The sequence below is a fragment of the Carex rostrata genome, chromosome 33 (assembly GCF_964058835.1).
Source record: "Carex rostrata chromosome 33, lpCarRost1.2, whole genome shotgun sequence".
In the NCBI taxonomy this organism is placed as follows: Eukaryota; Viridiplantae; Streptophyta; class Magnoliopsida; order Poales; family Cyperaceae; genus Carex; species Carex rostrata.
Window position 1 is genome coordinate 1,287,824 of NC_135950.1, and position 24,470 is coordinate 1,312,293.

The following is a 24,470-nucleotide window of genomic DNA, read 5'->3' on the forward strand; positions in this document are numbered from 1 at the left end:
AAATGATTTTGGGGGTGTCAGAATATAAGTGTGAAGTGGGTATATATAGAATTCACATCGTGCAACTGAAACAAATCTGGACCGTCCCATCTGAAACGGCACGAATATTAATGAATCCCGTGGATTACAGGGTTGGACGGACAAGATTCGAAACTCAACAATCGGACGGACGATATTCATGAAGAAATTGATTGGGATCCGAAATATTTTTGCGATCCAAAGTAGCCCCATTTCTTTGATAAAATAAATAAATAAATAAATAAATATTTCAGATCTAAAAAAGTTCAACTTCAAAATTTAATCTAAAAAAAATCAGTTCCAAATTTTGAATACCTATTATGTTTTTTTTTTATTATTTAATAATAATTTTAATAATAAAATATCTCCACCAGGAGCCTGGATCCCATGCTTATTCTTGAATACTTGCTTTCAAATCCCAAACAACTCCGAAGTATAATACACAATCGCACATATTATAATGATTTAATCATATGATATATGATAATTAAGTGCATATTATATAATAACAAAGTATATGTTTATGAATGATTCGGATAACAAATTGCGATGTTTAAAATAACATAAGAGTGCAAATGGATCATTTTATTTTTATGATGTTTATACAAGTATATAGAGCTGCGCTAGTATAACATCAATGTCATTTTAACTTATATAACATCAAATTTAAAACCTATCAAATTGACTTCAAATGGTGAATCTAAACCGTTCAAACTGATCTACTTCATTAGTTGTGCATTTACATACAAAATTTATAACTTTTCAAATTTATTTAGTATGAAGTAAAGTGGTCAAATGTGTGAGTTTTAAGTTAATTTTAATACATTCATTTTTCAATATTTTTACTGATTGATTTGATACTAAAATAACTCGAAAATACAAAAAAAATTGTATGTAAACGCATCACTCATAATGTAAATCGGTTTAAACGGTTTGGATTAGTCCTTCAAAGTCGATTTGATAAGTTTTAGAGTTGGTGTTATATAGGCTAAAATGTCACTGATGTTATATTAGCCAAACTCACAAGTATATATCTAAATATCACTGTGTATGCATTAGGAGTATGACTAATATAACATTAGTGTCATTTCAGTCTATATAACATCAACTCCAAAACCTATCAAATCGAGTTCAAATGGTGAATCCAAACCGTTCATCTACTTCATTAGTTGTGCGTTTACATGTAAAATTTATAAGTTTTTGAGTTTATTTGGTATCAAGTCAAGCGATCAAATGTTTGAGTTTTTAAGTTAATTTTAATACATTCATTTTTCAATTTTTTTTGTCGCTTGATTTGATACTAAAATAACTCGAAAATATAAAAAGTTTGCATATAAACGCATCACTCATAAAGTAAATTGGTTTGGATTTACCATTTGAACTCAATTTGATAGGTTTTGAAGTTGGTGTTATATAAACTGAAATGACACTAATATTATATTAGCCATACTCTTTTCTAAATATGCTACGTATTTTTTCTAATAGAGGGTAAAATGGGTACTTCATACATTTATAATGTGTTTTAATAGAAAAGGCATATTAAAATGGATAAATTTGTGAGTTTTTGAAATTTAGAAAATACATAATTTCCAAGTTTTTGAGGGTATACATGAAATTCTCCCTAATAAAAAATCAGGACAAAGATGGTATACATTGCTAAGCCACCAAAAGAGAGGTACTAATTTGTCTGTTTGAAATATATAATCTGGTTTGAGAGTTTTGATTCTTATATCAAGTTAGATAAAATAAAAATAATTTATAAAATTGTATTTATTCTACGAGAAGAAACTTAATTTTCCCCACTAAAATTGATTTAAGAACTTTTAAAAAAATAATTTTTTTAGGGCCTTAAAAAATAATTGCTATCTGACCCAATTCATTTGTGTTATTTTTATTTTGAGTAAATTTGTTTCTTTGTTTCTTTAAGAACATTTTATTTTATTTTAGATACTGACCAATTACATCACAACAATTTTATCAACATGTTCATTAAATTAACAATTCTATGATTGAGAGATTACAAATTGCCGAAACATATAATCCATTTTTCAACTATTAAATATATACAAAATTTCAAATGTACATACTACATCAAATAAATAGTTCAAAGTCATCATTTGATGACGATTTAATTATTTTAAGATTAAGCCCAAATATCATTCAAAAATGAACTTTAGTTTTGGTATGATCTGAATTTTGCAAAGAGTAGAAAAAAATTATCTTTTTTTTTCATAAAAAAAAAATCATTAAACCATGACAAAGATAAAAACACATGGTCTGGAAGTGGGTTTTTTTTTTTTTTTTTTAACGCACAAATTTAGGTACTAAATTTCAGAAAATGCCAAAAAGCTAAATGATACGTCCAAGCTCTAAAAGCATAGAATTTTTTGAATTGTACGTTCAAATAATTTCAGACATAATTTGATATCATTGTTTTTCTTTGTAAAATTCGAATTAGATGAAAAAATAATTGTTCTTAATTTAAAATTTAAATTAATTCATATCCATTGCCGTACCGTAGTAGATTCAAAATTTAATTTAAATTATATTTGAGATGTGATTGAACCACTCTTTTCCTTTCACTGTAAATTTCATGCGAGAGAGTATCTTTCAAATTGCTAATTTAATTTCAAACTGCTAATTTAAAATTTAAAATTTAAAATTAATTCATATCCATTGCCGTAATAGATTCAAATTTAATGCAAGAAAAATAATTTGTGTGCAAGAGCACTTTCATTCAATTCACATAGAACTAAGCAGGAGAGACAGAGAGAATTAAGAAAGACCTAGGGATTGACACCAAAAATAAAAGAATTAAACAAGAGGAAAGATTTTGAAATACTGGTACAAGAAAAGGAGAAATCTGGTTCAGGAACAAAAACATAATAGTAATTTCTGTTGACTGAAAGCTCCATCCCTTTATATCCAACTGAAAAAATTATATTCCTTTCTATAAATTTATCTCTAACACCAATCAACATTGATATAATTTAAACTTTGAGCCTCAATTTTTGTGAATTTCAGTTTCTATGTTTTGAAACAATGAATATTCCCTAGTATCTAGTATGAACAACACATGATGTACCGAACCAACCTGTAAGGACTGTCAACCCAATAAAACAAGCTTTTAAAAATAAAATGAAAAAAAAAGAGAATTTATTAGTCTTACAGTCCACTAGAGCAGGGCTTGCCAAGCTCTTCAGATATGACAAGTCATCTTTTTGTAGCTCTACCAGTAGGAAGTACATCACTCGCCTACTTTTACCAGTATACAACCAATCATTAAAGAAAACATCATGACCAGTTTTCTTATATCAAGAAAATGGAATTCTCAATTATTACATACATTATATTACCTTGCATCCTAGAGGACATGGTGACTCAGTTCTACTGTAGGTAGATGTTGAGCACCCAGTTTTGTAAGTTCATACTAGTCTAACTTTCTAAGCCAAACTTAAACTGTGTCTAACAGAGCAACATGAAACGCACGAATGCATCTCTTCTCTTTACCGACCTTCTGCTCCTCTCCGCTGGTCTCCTTTTCCTTCGTCGCTCCAAGTAAAAAGGTAGTATTATGTCTTACTCTTTTTCTTTGTTTTTTTTTTCTTTCTTTCTGTGTGGACATGGGTGGAGAATCAAGCCCGTACTTATCGATCTTTCTATACCTAAAAATTTATTGGTACTCTTTCTATTTTTCTCTCTTCTTTTTTAATACTTTCTATAGACACAAAATTATCTTTAAGTATTGTAACAATATAAATGATAACTAATAATATTGTAGTATATATTGGAATTTATGCACTAGAAAAATACATATTGAATTCATAGTAATGAATCTAATTCTAAACTTGTTTGTTTTCCATTTTTTTGAAATCACACGTTTCATCAAATTATGCTTGAATTGGATTGACCTGCAATGGAAATGTATTTTCTGTCTTCTAGTTGTTGAGGAATGTATGATTAAAGGCGTTAGATTATCATACACTTGTAGTAAATATTCTGGTAAACATAAGGAGCTAGCCTTTTCGTGATATTCCAGCATTCTGCATAGATCTATATTATATCTGTTATGTTACAGGGTATTTTCCGTATAAATTCAGTGTTCTGAACTGTTATGACCGAATTTTAGTAAAATTCAGGAAATTACCTTCAAATTATGTGTTATGTGTTCTGACAGGGTTCAGGGGGCTTTCTGTGAGGAAAAATCTTTTACGTTTCAGGAATTGATAAACAAATTTATCTGAAAACTGGATCCTTTAGGGACTATTCTCTAAAGGAAATTAAGCTCAACTTTAATTAAATTTAGTTCCCTACTAGTAGGGATGGCAATGGGCCGAGCCCACATGTATTTTATTAATCCCATACTCGGCCTGGCTCGACCATGCCTGGTCTCATTTAATAGCAGTTTAAACCAAATAGTATACACAATCTAAGTATATTTAACACCAAATACAGACTATACAAAACAGCAGTTTAACATCTAACAAAGTTTAAATATAAAAGACATTGTTTTTCTTTCAACATCCAAATTTCCTTAACACCAAATATAGCAGACACACAAATTTCCTTAACACCAAATACAGCAGTACATTGTTTTTCTTTCAGCATCCAAATTTCCTCAACATTCAAATTGTTTAACATCCAATAACAATTTAACATCCAACAAAGTTAAAATATAGAAGACAATCAAAGTATACTTAACAGCAAATACAAACAACAAACACAATCAGCTCGATCAATATTAAAGGCTGGAAAAAAAACTGCTGCTGCATCAATAAAAAAATTTCAGCTGCTCCTGAACATTAACAAAATGAGATAATTAATACATTAATAAAAATTGACTGCTGCTGAACACAAAAAAAAAATACCTCTGCTACTGCTGAACACAAACCTTATGCTATAATTTAATTGCAAAAAAACAAACTCAATAATAAATGCACAACTTATGAACTATGCAAATTATATGCAAACTATTGCAAACTTAAAATCTAAGTCTCAAAGAGAACAATTAAGTATAATATAAGCCAAGATAAGATAAGATAGAGCTTACAAGGATAATTTTAGTAGGCTACCAGGGACTGAAATCTGACAGAATAATTACTTTTAAGTCCTTTTCTGGACCTACTTGTGACAAGATGTAAGGATACTTAGGAAACACTGTTCCTAATGGAAATTTCAGAAAATTGCTTGTTCTAAACTGTAGAAAACTTGAGTAACAACTGGAAACAATAAGTTTGAGTAGGCAAACATCATTTTAAAATTTTATTCTTTATTTTTCTGAATTACATATATATATGTTGGAAATTTCATTTAGATTTAGATAATCAAGCCAAGGATACTATTCAGGTGTGGATCCTGTGGGTTCGTTTTATCTTTTACCTAAATAAAATTTTGCATATGAATTAATACAACATTGAATTGTGCATTATGGTAATTAACGATGTCCAATTGTTGAATCTGTTATGGATTTCACAAGTTTTTGTTGAACAATACAATGATTACTTGCTTCCATTTCATCATTGCATAAAGTACAAATTGTTATTGTTTGTGTGAAGAACTTGATAAATTGTTAAATTATAAGATTTACTAAACTTGCTTGTTGCTACGTACGTACCGGCTCTCTTACTTGCTTGTTATACTACCGAACCTTGGGTCTCATATGCGCTATTCTTGATCTCTTGATTGACATATAATGATGTGCAACTTGAATAGTTACTTAAGAAAAAAAAAAATAGTGCATGTTTTGTCTTGATACTTACATCTGCATCACATTATGTCATGGGAAATGATTTTCTTTATAATAAGGCTGTGTAAAGATTACTTGAATTGGTGTTTAGCCAAGTCGAAATTCATATTGTTATTTTAAGAATAATTAAGGATAATTTCATAAAAATATGGCATGGAGGTAGTCAATTATCTCACAATGCTCTACTCTTGTTGTCATATATCTTTCTTTTGTAAGAATATTTGGATTCCTTAGATCATTATGACTTGATTTGATTTAGTATTATTTTGTTGAAACTTGGCTATTTTTTTCTTTTACTGAGTTCAAGCCACCTAGGGGTGTAAACTATCAGATACGTATTGCATAGTAGTCAAACTGTATTCTTATATGTTATAATTTTTTGGATACAAATACGAATACGATAGTCTCAGATATGGATATGGATCAGATATCAGATAAATACGAATATGAATACGAATATAATTCAGATAATTAAAAATAAATTACAAATGTACATTTAGTAAAGAACATTCTAAATATAATTGTTTTCATTCAAAAATTAGATCTAATATTTTTCATAATAAGTTTGCGAATTACAAAATATATATCATATTATCAAAATATTAGTCACTATATCATGTCATAGTGTTATATTATTCATAAGAATATATATGTATATGTAGTTTAATAAATAATTGGTATTTATATGTAATTTAATAAATCAATTTAAAAACGTAGAGTACATTTGTTGTGGTTTAGGGGTGTAAATAGAGTGGAAAAAAGGGCACGGCGGAGCCGGTTCTGTCACCGAACGACACAGTTACGACATGGAACGGTACAGCACGCGTGTCAGATACGTGCCGTAACTCATGTGTCCCATACTGTGACTATTCGCGTGCCATCACCATCTTTTGAAAATTTGGCACAACACAGCACGTCACGTGAAAGATCTAGTCACAACATGGCACATAGTCACGCAAGTCACGTGTAATTAGGACCATTAGATATTGATTAAATGATGAATCTTGAATAAACTAACTTAAATTATGATTGAATGGTCACGCGAGACACATTTGATCACGGCACGTTTAGGAACAGTGTGACTCACGTGGCGTGACCATTTGAGTGCCGTGACCACCCCTTGATATTTTAATCACGGCACATGAAAAATTAACTTGGTCACGACACGGCATGGCACGAGAACAAAGTCACGGCATGACACGACTTCTACTCTAGGTATAAATGGTCGGATACAGATAGTTAAAAATATTATTGTATCCTTATCCGCTATAATTTTTCAAATACAGATACAGATAGTCTTTGATCCGGATACGTATCGGATAATTTAAGTAATTTTTCGGATTTGGATCCGGATGGAATCGGATAATATCTGATCCATTTACACCTCCAAAGCCACCCAACTATATAATATCCATAAAGGATTACTCTTTCTAGGTTTCAACTGTAACTTGATTAATTTATGAGATGTTATTAATAATGTATGGATTGATTATAGTATATTACAAGAATGTGACAATATCTGCGAGGGTAAAAAAAATACTATTACCGAAGATACACCGACAAAAATGTGCTATTTTTGAGCATATTGATATATAGATTTTTGTAAATTGAATATAAATTTAATTGCAAAACTCAATGTGAGTAAACGAGAGAGGAAGGGAAAATTTTAATTGAGTCCTATGAAGATTTTTGTTAATAAATTCGATATTAATAGTGTGTAAAACGTTGTTTATTGTTACAATAAATAAATTTATTATGTTCAAGTTGCTACAGCAGGAAGGAAACTTACACAGCTCATACAAGACGAGGGATGTATGAGTCACGAGGAATTGTAGTTAATGGCTTGCCCATGTATATATATCTTTTTCAAAATTTAAGTTTTTTGTCTGATACGAGTACGAGGCGGCATGAAGCACGAGGAGAATAATACGACGACAATGCCAAACATGGGCATGCATATGAATGTGACCCTTCAGTACGGTTGAACACGTATTCATTCCTACGTACACATGCATGTGATGGAAATTAACCACATTTAAAAAATGATGTGTATGTTAGAAAAATGAACAAAAATACAGAAAGGCAGTAATTAAATTTTTCTGGATGTTGTTGAATTTGTTGGAAATTAATTTATCTACTTAATTAAATATGAACATGACGGTGTCACATGACACGAAGAATCAAAACTGGAAAGTTTAATATATATTGCAAGTAAAATGTCTACTAAGAATATAAAACAAATTAATAATTAATAAATGCAAGGAGGAAGCTGATAAATAGAAAATAGATATTAAAGGCCAATTATTGCAATAATTGATAGTAGCATTCGAATCATGAAATCAGGATTGGATGCGCGTCCAATAGAAAATAAATAGTCAAAATTAACGAGAACACTATCACTATTTTACCCAAGCGTTTATAGCGGCATAGCGGGGAGATGAAATAAAAAAAAAGTTTTAGCGATTAGCGCAGCTATAGCGAAAGCTATCATAAAGTTTATAAATTATTTGGTCAGCATAGAATTTATAAATAGTTTCTTAATAAGAAACTTTACTGCGTAGTTTATAAATAAGAAACTCTTTCACATTCCTGAAATTGGATTAGAAATTGTCACATCATATTAAAAACTCTAAGCATCTCCAACAGTGATTGCTTATGAATTGCTTATGCTGATGTGTCAATTGTTTTTGTAATTGCTGGGTTGTATGGCTATTGCTTATTTAGCAATTGTTGGAAAAAATTGCTTAATAAGAAATCTTTTCTAAAGATGAGTTGGCCAAATGTTTAATTCTTATTGGTCAAATGTTTAATTCTCAATTGTTTGGTTGATTGCACCAATGTAAGAGTGGATTGCTTAATTTTTAAAATTTTCATAATTGCTAATTTAGCAATTAATTTCAATTGCTGGATTGGAGATGCTCTAGTACCATAGATGTATATGCTTTAACAAAACATACAATCCAATCAACAACTTATGAGTCATTAATTTAGAAGAGTATAGGATTTATTATGACAGATTTTGTGTAACTCGAGTTGTTAATGAGCGAGTTAGGGTATGCTTAAACTCAGCTCATTTATTAAACGAGTCAACCAACTCGAATTGGAACTAACTGAGTTGTAAATGAGCGAGTTAAAACGAGTTACGAGTTTGAGCAATTTTGTACAACCCTAGTCTAGTCGCGTAGTACAAAAAGAAGCAACAAATCGAACAAAATATAATAAAATATTAGTATATATATATATTTTTACAATGTTGTAAAATATATTACAATAAGGAAAAGTTTGGATCTAATCAAGCCACCTAACTATTTAATATATTCACGAGGATTTTTCACTCAGATTTTGAATATGCAACCTCAATTATTAAGGAATTTTTCATCCAATATTTGAATATTCAACCTCAATTATTAGTTCATTACCTAAAATTTCTTCTTATATCTTGTTCAATATTTCATCTCATGTATAGTTTGTTCTTTTTTTGCTTAATGAATTTCCCCCTTTTAACAATAAAATGATTTAACTAGTTTTAATTTGTTTTATCATTTCAATTTTGTAACAATCAAATTAACCGGCTAAATAATAAAAATTGCAGCATTTTTAGATTCACAAACTGTAATTTGAAAGAAAAATCACTTTAATTAAAGTACTCTCTAGTCGATCTATAGTCACAATCAAAATTTTGAAAGAAAAAAATGACCCCGGGAGATCATAAAGCTGTCATTTTTTTTATATATCAAGGTGTTTCTCACGTTTTATTTTAAAAAAATAATAACTTATCAAGTTCATATATACCTCTCATAGTCTTATCCAATATCCAATATCCAATATGTTATCAACTCAAAGCAAGCATGCAGCTAACGTATCACCCCTAGAGAATTGGTTCGATCCCCCTTCACCTTTACCTACATATATATATAAGCACCTTAGTAGCCCCTTATTTCATGCAATTTAATTAATTAGACATACCTTGACACAACTAGTAAATCATTTTGAATCAATTTTGAAGCCAAGATGAAGAAACTTTTGTGTCTCTTTCTTGTACTATTATGTTCTGTATCTCCCTTTGTGGGTGCAGTAGTACGACCTTCCCGGTGGAAGGTTCCGGCGATTTATGTTTTTGGTGACTCAACCGTTGATGTCGGCAACAATAATTATTTGACGACAACAACAAAGTCAAACTTCCCGTATTATGGCATCGATTACCCTCACTCCACACCGACTGGACGGTACAGCAATGGTTTCAACACGATTGATTTCATAGGTATATATATGACACTTAACACTTTGCTGATGTGCTTGAAATCTCTTTTACTTGATAATTTTTGAGGCTGCATTAAGTATAATTTAATTTCATTTTAGAGGTCTCTTTCATAAAATGATCAGAAAAGAAAGTAGAAACAAAGCTTGCACATGTGGTATACTAATTATGTGTATTACCAAGCTAATTGCTACCGTGCTAGCTTAGGGATATCATTTCATCCTAAAATGGTTGCTAATTATCGTTCGGAAAAATTGTCGGTCTCATGTTCATGATTCACCTTTTTTTCTTTAAACATTTATGAATGATTCATTAAATATACGGAGTTCATCCATTCTTATATACATATATATAGTACTTCATCCATTTTTTATATTATTTATAAATACGGAGTTGATCCGTTTTTATATGAAAAAACTGATACCTTAGATGCAACCTGAACGATTTGTCTCGAACGAACAAAATCATTACCCTTCATTCTATTACCACCAAATAAAATATCTTATCTTGATTTCTAAAGAAGGAACATATCCAACCTGCCTAGCTACGTACAGAGTAGTATAATTTAGGAAGCTATGGAATTGATATAAGTTTTGCAAAGCATACCATTGTAATATTTGAATCAATTTAATTAAAACTCTTTATGCAATTTTGTAGCAAAACATACCGGTTTTGAGAGAAGCCCACCTCCTTATCTCTCTCTCAATGATTCCAACAACCATCTCATAAACAAAGGACTAAGAGGTGTTAATTTTGCATCCGCTGGATCTGGTATTCTTGACACCACAGTAAGTTGTTTCTTTTAAACTATCTAGTCCTTCTTTCTGTTATCTACTAAATTATAGTAAATAGCACTTAATTTCAAATCAATGTCACACTGGTATCATCTTTTCCCTACGTACTAATTAAGAGATTGTCAAAAGTTGTCTGCTCTTGTCTTGTCTTGGATGGATAAAATGGGAAAGTTCTGGTAGTTGGTGCTGGTAATTAATTTTTTTGTAAATATTCCATCTTTTAGAAAATTATGTTTATGAAAATGACAAGAATGCAAAACTAATATTTGGCTTAATCAATAATTGAAATTGAGCTTTCTTCCATATATTAAAATAATAAATAAACGATTTCAGGGAACTACGTCTAACATTATTACGACGACTCAACAAGTGCTGAATTTTGAGGCTCTGAGGTCAAAGATGGCTGCGCAGCCAAATGCTGATCAAGTTGCTTTGAGGCTTTCTAAGTCTTTGTTTGTGATTAGCTCTGGTGGTAATGATGCTTTGGCCTTCGCCACGACGAACAATTCGCCAAATAACACTGCCATTTTGCACTTCTACAACTCCATCATATCCAAATATGAGAACCACACCAAGGTACTCTTTACTCGTATCTTCTTCTTTTTTCATAAAATACCGTAGCTACCGCCAAATTAACAGAGAAAACCAATTACACAAGGATAATTTGTACCAAATATTTCTTCAATTTAAGGGGTGAAAATTAAACTACTGTTCTAATATATAATTATTTGACAGTAACAGTTATGAAAGTACACAAAGGAAAATAAGCTTAAGCTTGCTAATTTAATAAGATGATTGTAGCAGCCTGATTTAACAGCAGACATGAACAGTAAAAAATAGCTACCTCCATATTTGCAAGTTTATATTTGAAGTCTGCAGTACCATTTGATACACACAAAATTAGTCAAAAGAGAATAAAATGACATAATACCATGTTCATATCACCCTCCTTCAAAACGAAATTGATTAACAATCAACTTAATTATATCTGTCTGTAGACTTTATACGGTTTGGGAGCGAGATATTTTGCGATAATCAATGTGCCATTTATTGGGTGTGTGCCTTCTGCACGAGCACAGAACCCAACCGGTGGTTGTATCGACAGCATGAATCAATTGGCAAAGGGTCAAAATGATGCAGTTGCTGCTCTTCTCAGTAAGCTTTCCATTGCACTGCCCGGCTTGAAGTACTCCATTGGGAACTCCTACGAGTTCTTATCAACCGTCATTTCAAAACCCCAATACTATGGTTAGTTACAACCTTAATTTGTTACTGCATTAAATGTCATGTTTTAGTACTTATAGTTAATTAGCAACACATATATAATTAATGCCTCTAAAATCAGATGAATGTAAATTATTTTGTGAAATATTGCATAAATCATAAATGGTATAAATTGTCCTTGTGTAGGGTTTAGAGAGGTGAAGAGTGCTTGCTGTGGAGGAGGGAAGTTCAATGCTGAGTCACATTGTGGCCCAAATACTACATACTGCATGACACGCAAGCACTATGTATTTTGGGATTTCTTGCATCCGTCCCAAGCAACCGCAAAATTGGCAGCAAAACTCTTCTATGATGGCCCGGCCAAGTTCGTTGGCCCAATTTCTTTCAAGCAACTAGTGAAATCTGCCACTAATTAATTAGCCGATCGAGTGATAAAGATTTGCAAGTTGTTATGAAATTAATAATTATGGGCGTTTATTTGCCACTTTTTATATTTGTAACTCTCAATATTAATCAACTCAATTTATGTTCTCATTTACTATTGAAATCAATTTCGATGTTTTTTTTTTATTGTAATTTGTGATTTATAAATAAAGCATTTGTAATCTTATATTGTACACATGTAATGATCATTACATGAGAAATTATATAAATAAAAAGATTGTCATCTTTTATATTTTCAATATCTTCTCTATTTCTCTTTATCTTTATATAATAACAGCTGATTCATATAAGTTGTTTTTTTAAGACCATATTGTAATATTGTATACATGCTGCCAATTTAATTATAAAAAAAAATCTTGTTAAGTTTTCTCATTTTATTTGTATTTATGATGTTGCACAGAGATTCATTAAATTGAAGCTAATTAAATGATCAATAAGCACTGATTTTTAATTGATGCTGATTTAATTTGCAGATTCGATTTTAAAAAGAAATGACTTTGTATTAATTTTTTCTTTCAGAGCAGAAAAAAAAAATTAATTTAGCAATAGAAACTCATGATATATTAAGCAATAGAAATGGAAATTCTGAAAAGTGGGGTCATAAATTGGTTCAATGCCATCTAAATCACGATAAGATCAGATGGCTGATGCTTCACCAAATACATACAAACCTCTGCAGAGGATATAAATATCCCCTACATGTATGTACAAACCTCTGCAGAGGATAAGATCAGATGGCTGATGGCTGATGCTGCACCAAATACATACACACCTACATGTATGTACAGAACCAGCATTTGTACGAATCAGTCAAATACTACTCATATAAGGTACTTACAGGTAGCCAGATGATCCAGAAGCATTAAGAAAACTTAAGAAACTAGGACAGGGGCAGAATTAGAAAATTTAGATAAGGGGGGCTAAAACATAAAATGCGTTATATGTGAAAATACATAATGTGTGGTCATTGGAATTTGAACTCATATCTCCACAACCACTAAACGAATTCCAATCACTAGGCTATAAGCACACATTTAGCATTTTATGGGGGTGGCTAAGCACTCCCCTGGGCTATACCTAGATCCGCTCCTAAAACATAATAAGATTCTAAAAGATTAGTAGAAAAATGTGAGTAGAACTAGGGTGTTCTTAAGCTCACCAAGGTGTTTGGTGAGCTTAACTCCAAAACCTATCAAATTTGTTTCAAATGACGAATCCGAACCGTTGGAATTCACTTATCTTACGAGTGACGTGTCTATATGTGAAAATTTTAAACATTTGAATTAATTTAGTATAAAGTCAAGCGATCAAAATTAGAAGGTTAATAAATTAATTTTAGTGCATTAATTTTTTGAACATTTTTTGACCGCTTTTGAATGGGTTTGATCCGATTAAGAAAATCGAAGAGCTGGAACGCAATCTACAGGCCTTGAAACAAGGTCTGGCCATGGCGGTAGGCCCAAAACCTCCAGATCGTGATTGAAACACTGCTCGAGTTCAAACTCATCCTCAGATATGTTATACTGAGGCAGTTCTTAAACCTCTGGTTAAACCTCCCCCCCGCTAAATGCCAAATAGTCAGATCATACTGGCGCGCGAGAGGCATGCCAAATATCGAGGAGGTCACACAAAGAGGCATCATCCGAGCAAGAATCGCATCATTACGTGCTGCTACATCGCTGCAGAACCCTATCTGCTTCCGATGCACGGAGAAAAAATATATGAAAAAATCACTTTTTTAATAAGGTAATTGTTCAAATTCTCGAGCACGAGACTTCTCTGTATGGCATATATCAACTAAGATGTTATGTACTTGCCTACTAGTTTTTACTACCAACTAGTTTATTTCAGTATATAGCAAATGCAACTAAATAACTGTAACAATAACAATAGAGCAAATCAGTAAAAATAATGTGAATTAGAAAGCAAATAGGTCATTCATATTTTCCAGTCAAACTTATGTGAATAAACCAAATTATGGAAAATCGAAATTCAGCAACATTTAGAATTTTCATCAAACTAGGGCAAATCGAAATTTAGCAAAACAAGGAGAAGAGAGAGACCATATTTAAACATGGGTCATTTGTTTGAACAAATCATATGAAAATATCAATGAAGCACAGGGATTGTCAGGGAACCCCTTTTGCTTGGAGGAACAAAATTGATACAAAGAAATTTGTTGAACAGTTTCATGTTAATGACCCATCCTAAAGAATTTTTTATATGCTGCTTAAGAAAGATTAATTTCAACAATATTAAGACAAATATGAGGTAATGCAAAGCACAAACTCAGACCTTAATTTCAAAATTGCATAAAAAAGGAACCAGTTGTGATGATCATCCAGGTAAGTTATATTTCTATGGTAAATGAAACAACATAAGAAAACACAAATTATTATTTATCAAAACAGATTTAAGAAGCAACTAAAGCGAAGACAACGTACAATATTCATTATCCAACTACAAAAAACAGAATAATCTGAGAAGAGTATCAATAAAGCCACCACACAGTCACCAAACATCAATCATTCCACAAATTACCACACTACGCTACAAACATGTGAGGTGTATGGCTAACTAATAGAGCATCAGCTCAAGAACAGTCAACAAGACAAGACGGTCAACAGCTCAACTCAGTCAAAGACAGTTAGGGCTGTTAGGATTGTTAGATTAGTTAGAACTGTGGTTAATGTAATGAAGAGGGTAGCCATTCTCTATAAAAGGGCAATCTGTATTCTGTACAAAACTGATCAAGAAATAAAATATAGAATACGTTTCTATCTCTCTATCTCTATCCTCTTTCTCTTTTCATGGTATCAGAGCCCATGGAGGCTGATCCATTGACTAATTCCTCTTCCGCCATTTCTGCCCCTCCCTCCAGCACACCAGATCATCAACTGGTGATGCTCAACCTCCCTATTTCCACGAAATTGGATCGAGATAATTACCTATCATGGCAGTCTCAGATTGTCCCGCTTCTTCATGCTTATGGTCTCTATCGATTTCTTGATGCTGATCCGCCACCTTTGACTATCCACTCTCCGGCTGGATCTTCTCAGACCAATCCCGCCTGGCTGCCTTGGTACAAGCAAGATCAGATGATACTCGGTTGGCTTCGTTCTTCTCTCACTCGCGAAATTCTTGCTCAGGTCGTCTCTGCCAAGACCTCAGCTGAGATCTGGCAGTTACTCCAACGGTCCTACTCGGCTACATCCAGGGCACGACTGTCAGACCTCAGGCGTAAGCTTCAGACTACTTCCAAGAATGGTTCTTCTTGCCTCGAGTACATCCAGAAAATCAGGGCAATTGCGGATGAGCTTGCCTTTATCGGAGAACCGGTCTCCGACGATGATCTTCAGATGTATATCCTTCAGGGCTTGGGATCTGAGTTTGACTCACTTGTTGTCGCTGTCCAAACTGCTCCGCCGCGTTCCATATCCGATCTGACTGCTCTTATTTACAGTCACGAAGCCCGTCTTCTCTCTCAGCACGCTGTCGGCGACGTCTCTCTCTCTTCTTCTAATAACCCGATGGCTCTCTATAACTCCAAATCGGGTCCGCACCACAATAATTCTAGATCCGCTAACAATAGGAGTCGTCAACAGTATTCCCAACGCACCTATTCTTCTCATCAGCAGCCCCAGTATCAGCAGCCCAATGGGCCAAGGCCTGCTCAATCAAGTCAGAGTGCTCCCAGGTCAAATCCAGACAAGGATGTCACCTGTCAAATATGCTATAAAAGGGGTCATCAGGCCCGCAACTGCTGGCACCGTTCTGATTTGGTCAAGTATCCAGAGCAGCTCCAACCTGCATTCCAAGCTCATCTAGCTCAGCCAGTGCCAACTTTTCAGGCTAATAGTGCGCAAACTCCTTTCTCATCGGGTCCCGAGTGGGTTCTCGATTCCGGTGCATCTCACCACGTGACGAGTGACTTGAACAACCTTGTGTCCTACATGCCTTACGAAGGAGTCGACAAACTTCATATGGGTAATGGTGCGGGTATGACTATAAGTCACATTGGTACCTCAATTTTTTATTTTTCGAATTACACGATCTCTCTACATGATGTTTTAGTTGTGCCTTCTTTTGCCAAAAATCTAGTGAGCTTATCTAAACTCTTAAAGGATAACTCCATTCTAATTGAGTTTTTCTCTAATTGTTGTGTGATAAAGGATCGTCGCACTTTGGGGACTCTTCTTCGAGTCAAGGTTGAACATGGTCTCTACACCATTCCCCTCCTCATGAAGCCTCAAGCATTGTTTGGTGAAAAAGTGTCTATCAACACTTGGCATGCCCGTCTTGGCCACCCCTCTTCTATCACTACCAACAAGATTTTAAATTGTAGTAGTTTACCTTGTAGTAGTAATAAAATGGACATTTGTCATGATTGTCTTGTGGCTAAATCTCATCGTTTACCCTTTATGCCTACTACTTCTTGTACTTCTTCCCCTTTAGAGATCGTGTATTCGGACTTGTGGGGTCCCGCACCTTTACTCTCACATAACGGTTTTCGTTACTATATTGTGTTTGTTGATGATTTTTCACGCTTTTCTTGGATCTATTTTTTGCATACTAAGGATGAGGTGTTGCGGGTCTTTTCCGCATTTAAATGTCAAGTGGAGAATTTGCTTCAACACACCATTAAAATTCTAAGAACGGACGGTGGTACCGAATACAAGCTCATTTCACGCTCCTTCCCCTCGCTTATTCATCAAACGACTTGCCCATATACCCCCCAACAAAATGGGGTATCGGAACGCAAGCATCGCCACATAGTTGAACTCGCCATTGCTAATATGGCGCATGCTTCCATTCCCGAACGATTTTGGGATGACATATTTTCGAGTGTGGTCTACTTGATCAATCGCATGCCTTCGACATATTCCTCTACCTCTCCTTATTTTAAACTTTTTCATAAAATTCCCGATTATCAATTTTTGCGGGTCTTGGGATGTTTATGTTTTCCTTACTTAAGGCCTTACAACAAGCACAAGTTACAACCTAGGTCTAAACCTTGTGTATTCCTTGGCTATTCACTTTCTCAAAAGGGATACAAGTGTTTTGATCTTGCAACTAACAAATTATTTGTCTCACGACATGTTCAATTTGATGAGTCTCAGTTTCCTTTCAAGAATCAGGTTTCTGGACCCTTCTCAGCTTCCTCTGTTGATTCGGACTTCAATGCTTGGCTCCCTGTCTTGCCATCTTCTAGTTCCTGTGCCACACAGCATCATGGCTGCACTAATTCAGCCACAGCGGATCCGGTCCTCACCATCTACCCTCCTCCTTCTACATCTGGACCACTCCTTCCCAATCCGAGCCCTCCTATTGGTTCTCTCACTATTTCGGATCCATCCTCCAGTGCAGCGGATCCAGCAGCTCCCTCTTCACAGCCGCTTCCTCCATCCCCTTCGGCTCCTCCCCTCGTTGGAGCGGATTCAGCACCCCCCCTCTTAACTTACTCCAGGAGACCTCCCAGAGAGCCGCTTTCTGCTCATTCCAAACCCTCTGCAACGGATCCTGCTATTTCCACCTATCAGAGGCGCGCCAAGATTGTTGCTTCCAACACAACATCGCTTCCAGATCCTACTACTCCCAGAGAACTTGCTATTTCCGATTCAAACCCGGTTCAGGTCAACACGAATTGTTCTCGGCACCCTATGATCACTAGGAGTCGCAAACCTCACCATTCAATCACACATGTTGCTCTATTGACCGAATCCTACCTCCATACCGAACCCAAAACTTATAATCAAGCCAAATTGCATAGCCATTGGGTCGAAGCGATGACTAAGGAGCACAATGCCCTTCTTGCCAATAACACGTGGGTTCTCGTTCCACCTCCTCCTCATCACAACATTGTTGGATGTAAATGGGTTTATAAAATTAAGCGACATGCGGATGGCACTCTCGAACGCTACAAGGCTCGCTTAGTTGCTAAAGGGTTTACTCAAGAGGAAGGAATCGATTATTTCGAGACGTATAGCCCGGTGGTTCGCCCCACTACAATCCGCCTTGTCATCACCATTGCTCTCTCTCGGGGTTGGTCTCTTCACCAATTAGACGTTCAAAACGCATTCCTTCATGGTGCCTTACAAGAGACGGTCTATATGGCCCAACCTCCGGGGTTTATTGATCCACTTAAGCCCAACTATGTGTGTCAGCTCAACAAGGCAATCTATGGCCTAAAACAAAGTCCACGGGCTTGGTTTCATGCGTTAAGCAAAGCGCTTCTTGATCAAGGCTTTCAAGCTTCTCGCTATGATCCTTCACTTTTCATCTTTTCCTCTAATGGGATCATGCTCATTGTTCTCGTATACGTGGATGACATTATTGTGACGGGTTCTAGTACCGAGGTGATTCGGTCTTTCATTCACTCTCTTCAAAAGCTCTTTCCTGTGAAGGATCTTGGTCAACTCCACTACTTTCTTGGCATTGAAGTCACCTCGGTTTCCAAAGGGCTTCATCTCTCACAGTCCAAGTACATCAAGGAGGTCTTGACTCGTGCCAACATGATTGACTCCAACTCCCTACCCTCTCCCATGTGTCCCAAAACTACCCTCTCCAAGTTTGATGGTGACCCGTTCAATGACCCGCATCTTTACCGCTCCATTGTTGGCGCTCTCCAATACGCAACACTTACTAGACCCGACATCGCCTTTTCGGTCAACAAAGTGTCACAATTTATGCAATCCCCCTCCACGACCCATTGGGCAGCGGTTAAGCGCATTCTCCGCTACCTAAACGGCACTATTTCTCATGGCATCACTCTTCAACCGAGCTCCTCTCTTTCTCTACATGCTTTCTCTGACGCCGATTGGGCCGGCTCACCAGATGATCGCAAATCCACCTCCGGTTTTTGTGTTTTCCTTGGCGCGAATATCATCTCTTGGGGGTCCAAAAAGCAGCCTACGGTTGCTCGTTCCAGTACCGAGGCGGAATACAAGTCACTTGCTATCACCAGCTCCGAGCTAGTTTGGCTTCAGTACTTGTTGGCCGAACTCCATGTGACCCTTTCCTCTCCACCGATTCTCTGGTGCGACAACATAGGCGCTACCTTTTTGGCGTCTAATCCTATGATTAACTCTCGCACGAAACATGTCGAGATTGATTATCACTTTGTGCGAGAAAGGGTTGCCACCAAAGCGCTTCACATCCGGTTTCTCTCTTCCAAGGATCAAATTGCTGATATCTTCACGAAACCTTTGGCTGCCCCTCGGTTTGGTCTTCTTTCTACCAAGCTGACCCTTTGTACCTCCGGCTCAGCTTGTGGGGGGCGTAATAGAGCATCAGCTCAAGAACAGTCAACAAGACAAGACGGTCAACAGCTCAACTCAGTCAAAGACAGTTAGGGCTGTTAGGATTGTTAGATTAGTTAGAACTGTGGTTAATGTAATGAAGAGGGTAGCCATTCTCTATAAAAGGGCAATCTGTATTCTGTACAAAACTGATCAAGAAATAAAATATAGAATACGTTTCTATCTCTCTATCTCTATCCTCTTTCTCTTTTCACTAACCCAATAACAAAAGTTTATCGGAAACACGCTTCACTAGCTCGGTAATGTCAGCATCCTTAATTTTATTATTCCCCAGAAAGTTAACCTTGTTCCCGACCAATTCAAGGTTTATCTCCATCTGTCTTTTTTTACCTGACGGTGACTACATTGAAAATTTAATTAAGAGTTAGTTAGTTCATTCAACAAGGGCTTATGACTCATGACCCTTTAAAAACTAGCACTGATGCAACCAACAGGTTCTGGTAAGAGAATTAGTTGGTTCCACAAGGAAGGACCCCAAGCTGAAACTTTAGAACTTGTAATTTTAAAAAGTTTCCGATGGTGTATTTGGTAAGAGAAGTTTGTTCAACAAGGGGGCTTCAAGATGAATGTTTGGAACCTTTAGAACTCAGTCAGTCTTGTAAGAGTATTTATTTATTAATAATACTCACCAACACTGCCTCTTTTCTTGCAATCCAAATATTCATCCACTCTAGTTGTATTGTAGGGATTGATTTCATTGAAGAGTTCCAGAAAGACAGATCCGGACAATCAATATCAAAGCAGATGTTCCGTGGATTAATTAAATAAACAAATTGACAGTCCAGATCTTCTCGGTCTCTCCAATAAATTAAAAAAATCGAAGAGAGATTCCTTATTCCTTTCCTGCCAATGCCATAATAAATTATACATATTCCTAAAATAGCAAAATTAGCAAGCATTTTAAAAGTAACATAATATCTCTAGAATCAAAGTTAACAATTTAAATATAGACAATACAAGTTAGGCTATTATTAATTTTATTGACAGAAAAATGCAATTTCAAAAAAGATAACCTATATATCCTTTTTATTTCCTGCGAACCAATAGCAACAAATAACAACACATATAACATTGAAAAATCACAACAGAACTGAGAATCAAGAGAGCAATGAAGAAACTGTGTAGCAGTTAGCACCAACTGTATTTTGAAAGAATGCTGCAATTGAATAAGACTCAAGTTGGTCTTAGTTAAAATCATCAGCTTATTCCCACTACATCCTGCAAACCTATAAATCACATATATACATACCTGGTGGAGATGGAGCAGAGTCAGCTTTTGAAGGTTACGTGCATTGGAGAGGAAACGATCTACCACATCAAACTGATCAGTCATGCACCATTCTCCAATTTTCAAGGTCTTTAAATTTGGAAATTCAGTTGTTTCTTCCTTCAATACATCCTTCATTTCCTAAATTTAGCAACAACAAAAAAAGCAATACAAGTCAAGTCAGTCAATATATATTTTCCATACTTGTTGCAATGAATATATGAAATTGAGTTCGCAAGTAATAAATAGCAATACAATAATCCAACCAAGTAACAAAAATTAGCATAAAAACTAAGTTACGATAATAATCATACCAAGACACCATATTTAGACAGCATTAACTCCAGATGGGATGCATTTGAAAGAGCCGTCAGAAACAGAGAGTCCTCATAGTAATGGATACATGCTTGCACAAGAGACTCCAGTTTTTTTAACTTTATTGTTCCCTCATCGCAAGAATGTACCACCAAGTACAGCAGGCGCGGAGTTGAAATTGTGATATCTGTCTTACTGACACCTTTCTCATCGATTAAATTGCAATAGCCATTAAGTTCCAGACGCTTCAATGTGTCAGAAGATATTTCACAGGTTCTCAAATAGCAATCAAAGAGCACCATTTCTTCTAAAGCAGGCAACCCTGACAGCTTTTCCATTACCCTATCTTCAATAAACATGGAACGAAGGGTTAATTTCTTGAGGTGGGGAAGGTGTACAGACTCTTGAGGCGGGTCTATTATTTCATTTTCCAGGTTTAATTCCATCTCCTCCAGTGACTTACAGGAGAAGATAGAATCGGGAACTCGAAAATCAGACTTCGAGGAAATATGGACAGATAGAAACTTGAGATTCTGCTTTGCCACAGTATCAAGCCATTTACACCATGTTTGGATGGAGAGTAGAGGAAGGAATAGGAGGTTAAGAATAGAAGGGAATGTAATGGAATAGAAATGAAGATTAACATATTTAACCTCTTCGTATTTGGATGATTAATGAGAGAAAATAAATGTAACTTTCCTTTCCATCTTATTTTTTGTTTGGTTGACTAAAATTTAGGAGGTTAATGAGAAATTCGGTGACTGTTGTAGGTTTGAGGAAAAAATCTTGTATGAGAATTATATATGTAAAATATAGGGTTAGGCATTTGTGTTATTTTTTCTAAAAATACTTGTAACAAAATTTCTTTCCATCCGTTACACCCCAATTTGGAAAGGAAACCAATTCTATTAATTATAATGATACAAGGTTAAACCTTTCACCTCCTATACCCTTCACCTCCGACATAATTTTAACAACCAAACACGATTCAATGGAAAGTTTTTGTTTCTTTCCATTCCCTCCCTTCCTCTACTCTCCATCCAAACAAGGTGTTAGAAGCAGGACTGGGGTCGGTATGCTCCCTAACCCACGCAAGATTGAGCTTCTTCAAATTTCTTAATTTATCAGGGTTGTTTAAAATGCGATCACCAAATTTTTTGAATTTTTCTGCATGTAATCTCAACAGTTTTTTTTCGTCTTTGGAGTCTTCCAGATCATCTAAGGTGTCACGATCTGGGCAGAATTCTTTAAAATCTAAGTTGACATCAGGTAGTGTAGCCCAGCAGTTCTGTATGTTTTTGGCCACCAAGGACGTCTTGAAAGCCTCCTTTGTGCTCAGCGAAGATAGTATCAGGATCTGTAATTCATGTGGCAACTGACTTATCCTATCACCACCAACATCTGCAACTGCAATCATTCTTCTTTTTGTACGGCTTTCAGTTGGATCCATGACTCCTCCTGTGTATATTATGAGTTGTACAGCAAAAACATCTCCGTAAATTTGTAAGGAGTAAAATTGGATCTTTGAGAAAGTATCTAACTATTTTCCTATTGATTCTATTAGCAGTTTGAAAGATACTCTCTCAGTAAAGCTTCCAAACATCTGTTCTGATTATAAATGCACATTTATTATCTAAATTAATAAGGAAAAATGGATATGGTGTATAGCAAGGTAGCAAAAGCTGAATCTAAAGCAGCAGAGGCAAGCTTTCTTATAACCTCTGTTGCTGCAAACGAAGGAGAAAAGTAAATATTTCAAACCCATAAGATCAGGTATGTACAATTCCCAAAATAATACATTCATGTACCTATTAATACTGAACCCTTGCCATATATAAATTTCATTAGTTTTGGGGTCATTTTGGTCTTTTGGTGCTCTAGATTCAACACAGTATATAGAAGGACCATGCAAGACCAATAAAACAAAAAAAAAAATCAGAGCAGCCACGTTTCTTAATTGTTTGTTCTTTATTAATTCTTTTGTGTATTTAAGGGTGAAGGATTAAAAATTTAATCTTCACTAAGGAGCACTTGTTCATTTGGTACTAAGATTAAGAACAAAGGCTTAATATAAGTAAAATATTGATTATACTGTGTAAAGACCTAAATACCCTAATATATATTTTCATCTTTAATACCCTTGCGCATTGATAAGTCCTCCCACTCATATACTAACTTATTTCATTACTTTTCCTGTCACCTAACAAGATGCAATTTTTTTTTTAAAAATGTACAAGCATTTGAACCAAATAAAATACTGGCATACACATCATAATATACTGGCTTGTTTGATTATTTCTTATTATATTCTGTTTAAAATTTGTATTCGTCATGCATATATGCATTGTTAAAAAAATAGCAGTTTTGAAAGATTAAATTAAAAAGATCCAATATACACTTTTGAAGGAACAGACCCATAACAGAAATACCTAAATGCACCGTACATGACATAATCTAATCAAGATTAGCTATAAAATTATGCTATATGACATAACCTAATCAAAGTTTTCACAAGTGGTGGTACTTGTATCAAGAATTACAGAATGTGCTAGCAAATGGTTAAAGAATTTTGATGGCAAATGGTATTGACCTTAAATTAAGAAAGTTTAAGTGCTAATTACATGTACCAGCAACCACTGGCACTAAATTTTTGTTTATTGGTACTGAACCGGCAACTATATTAATTGAAACTTATCAATTATATCAACTAGTTGATTTAAGTTGAATGAAAATGACATTCAAGAAACGACAAAAAAAATCTAAAATCAAATGGTCATGCATGCGAGAAATTCTCAAATACACAAAAGAATTAATAAAGAAAAATATTAAATCCAAGAAAGCCAAAAGACCACATTAGATTTCTGGATTTGAGACTAGCGCATGAAGAGAGATGCCAACATTTACTCTTCAAATACTCAGATTCTTGATCCAAAGCAAAAACGAAAAAGGAGGAGATGGATACCGGTCAAAGGGATGTCAATGGAGAGAGCATCTCGGTGCGAACAAGGTGGAGCTGTCGGAATGGATTTTGGATTGCTAAGTCACCACCAATTTACGCCTCCAAGAAAAGAAGAAAAGAAGAAGA

General features: G+C 34.7%; 2 protein-coding genes across 2 annotated transcripts; one reads left to right on the forward strand and one right to left on the reverse strand.

Annotated features, from left to right (window-relative positions):
* The first annotated feature begins 9,748 nt into the window (after positions 1 to 9,748).
* LOC144548327 (GDSL esterase/lipase At1g71250-like) lies at positions 9,749 to 12,456 on the forward strand. Its single transcript, XM_078297000.1, has 5 exons — positions 9,749 to 10,025; positions 10,680 to 10,810; positions 11,150 to 11,392; positions 11,815 to 12,064; positions 12,227 to 12,456. Exons 1-5 carry the CDS (start codon positions 9,776 to 9,778, stop codon positions 12,454 to 12,456), a joined length of 1,104 nt encoding a protein of 367 aa, XP_078153126.1. The 5' UTR covers positions 9,749 to 9,775.
* A 7,815-nt stretch (positions 12,457 to 20,271) lies between these two features.
* On the reverse strand, positions 20,272 to 21,940 carry LOC144548638 (uncharacterized). Its single transcript, XM_078297353.1, has 3 exons — positions 21,385 to 21,940; positions 21,053 to 21,211; positions 20,272 to 20,646 (listed from the first exon to the last, which is right to left on the reverse strand). The coding sequence occupies exons 1-3, from the start codon at positions 21,829 to 21,831 to the stop codon at positions 20,560 to 20,562; spliced, it is 693 nt and encodes a 230-aa protein (XP_078153479.1). The 5' UTR covers positions 21,832 to 21,940; the 3' UTR covers positions 20,272 to 20,559.
* Positions 21,941 to 24,470: the final 2,530 nt, after the last annotated feature.

Bases quoted from the DNA above. Each gene is read 5' to 3' on its own strand.
- LOC144548327 (XM_078297000.1), top strand. From the start codon at position 9,776: ATGAAGAAACTTTTGTGTCTCTTTCTTGTACTATTATGTTCTGTATCT. The intron at 10,026-10,679 runs GTATATATATGA...GCAATTTTGTAG, and splicing joins CAACACGATTGATTTCATAG to CAAAACATACCGGTTTTGAG. The intron at 10,811-11,149 runs GTAAGTTGTTTC...AAACGATTTCAG, and splicing joins CTGGTATTCTTGACACCACA to GGAACTACGTCTAACATTAT.
- LOC144548638 (XM_078297353.1), bottom strand. From the start codon at position 21,831: ATGGAATTAAACCTGGAAAATGAAATAATAGACCCGCCTCAAGAGTCT. The intron at 21,212-21,384 runs GTATGATTATTA...TGCTAAATTTAG, and splicing joins TGTCTAAATATGGTGTCTTG to GAAATGAAGGATGTATTGAA. The intron at 20,647-21,052 runs GTATGTATATAT...TGGCATTGGCAG, and splicing joins CTCTGCTCCATCTCCACCAG to GAAAGGAATAAGGAATCTCT.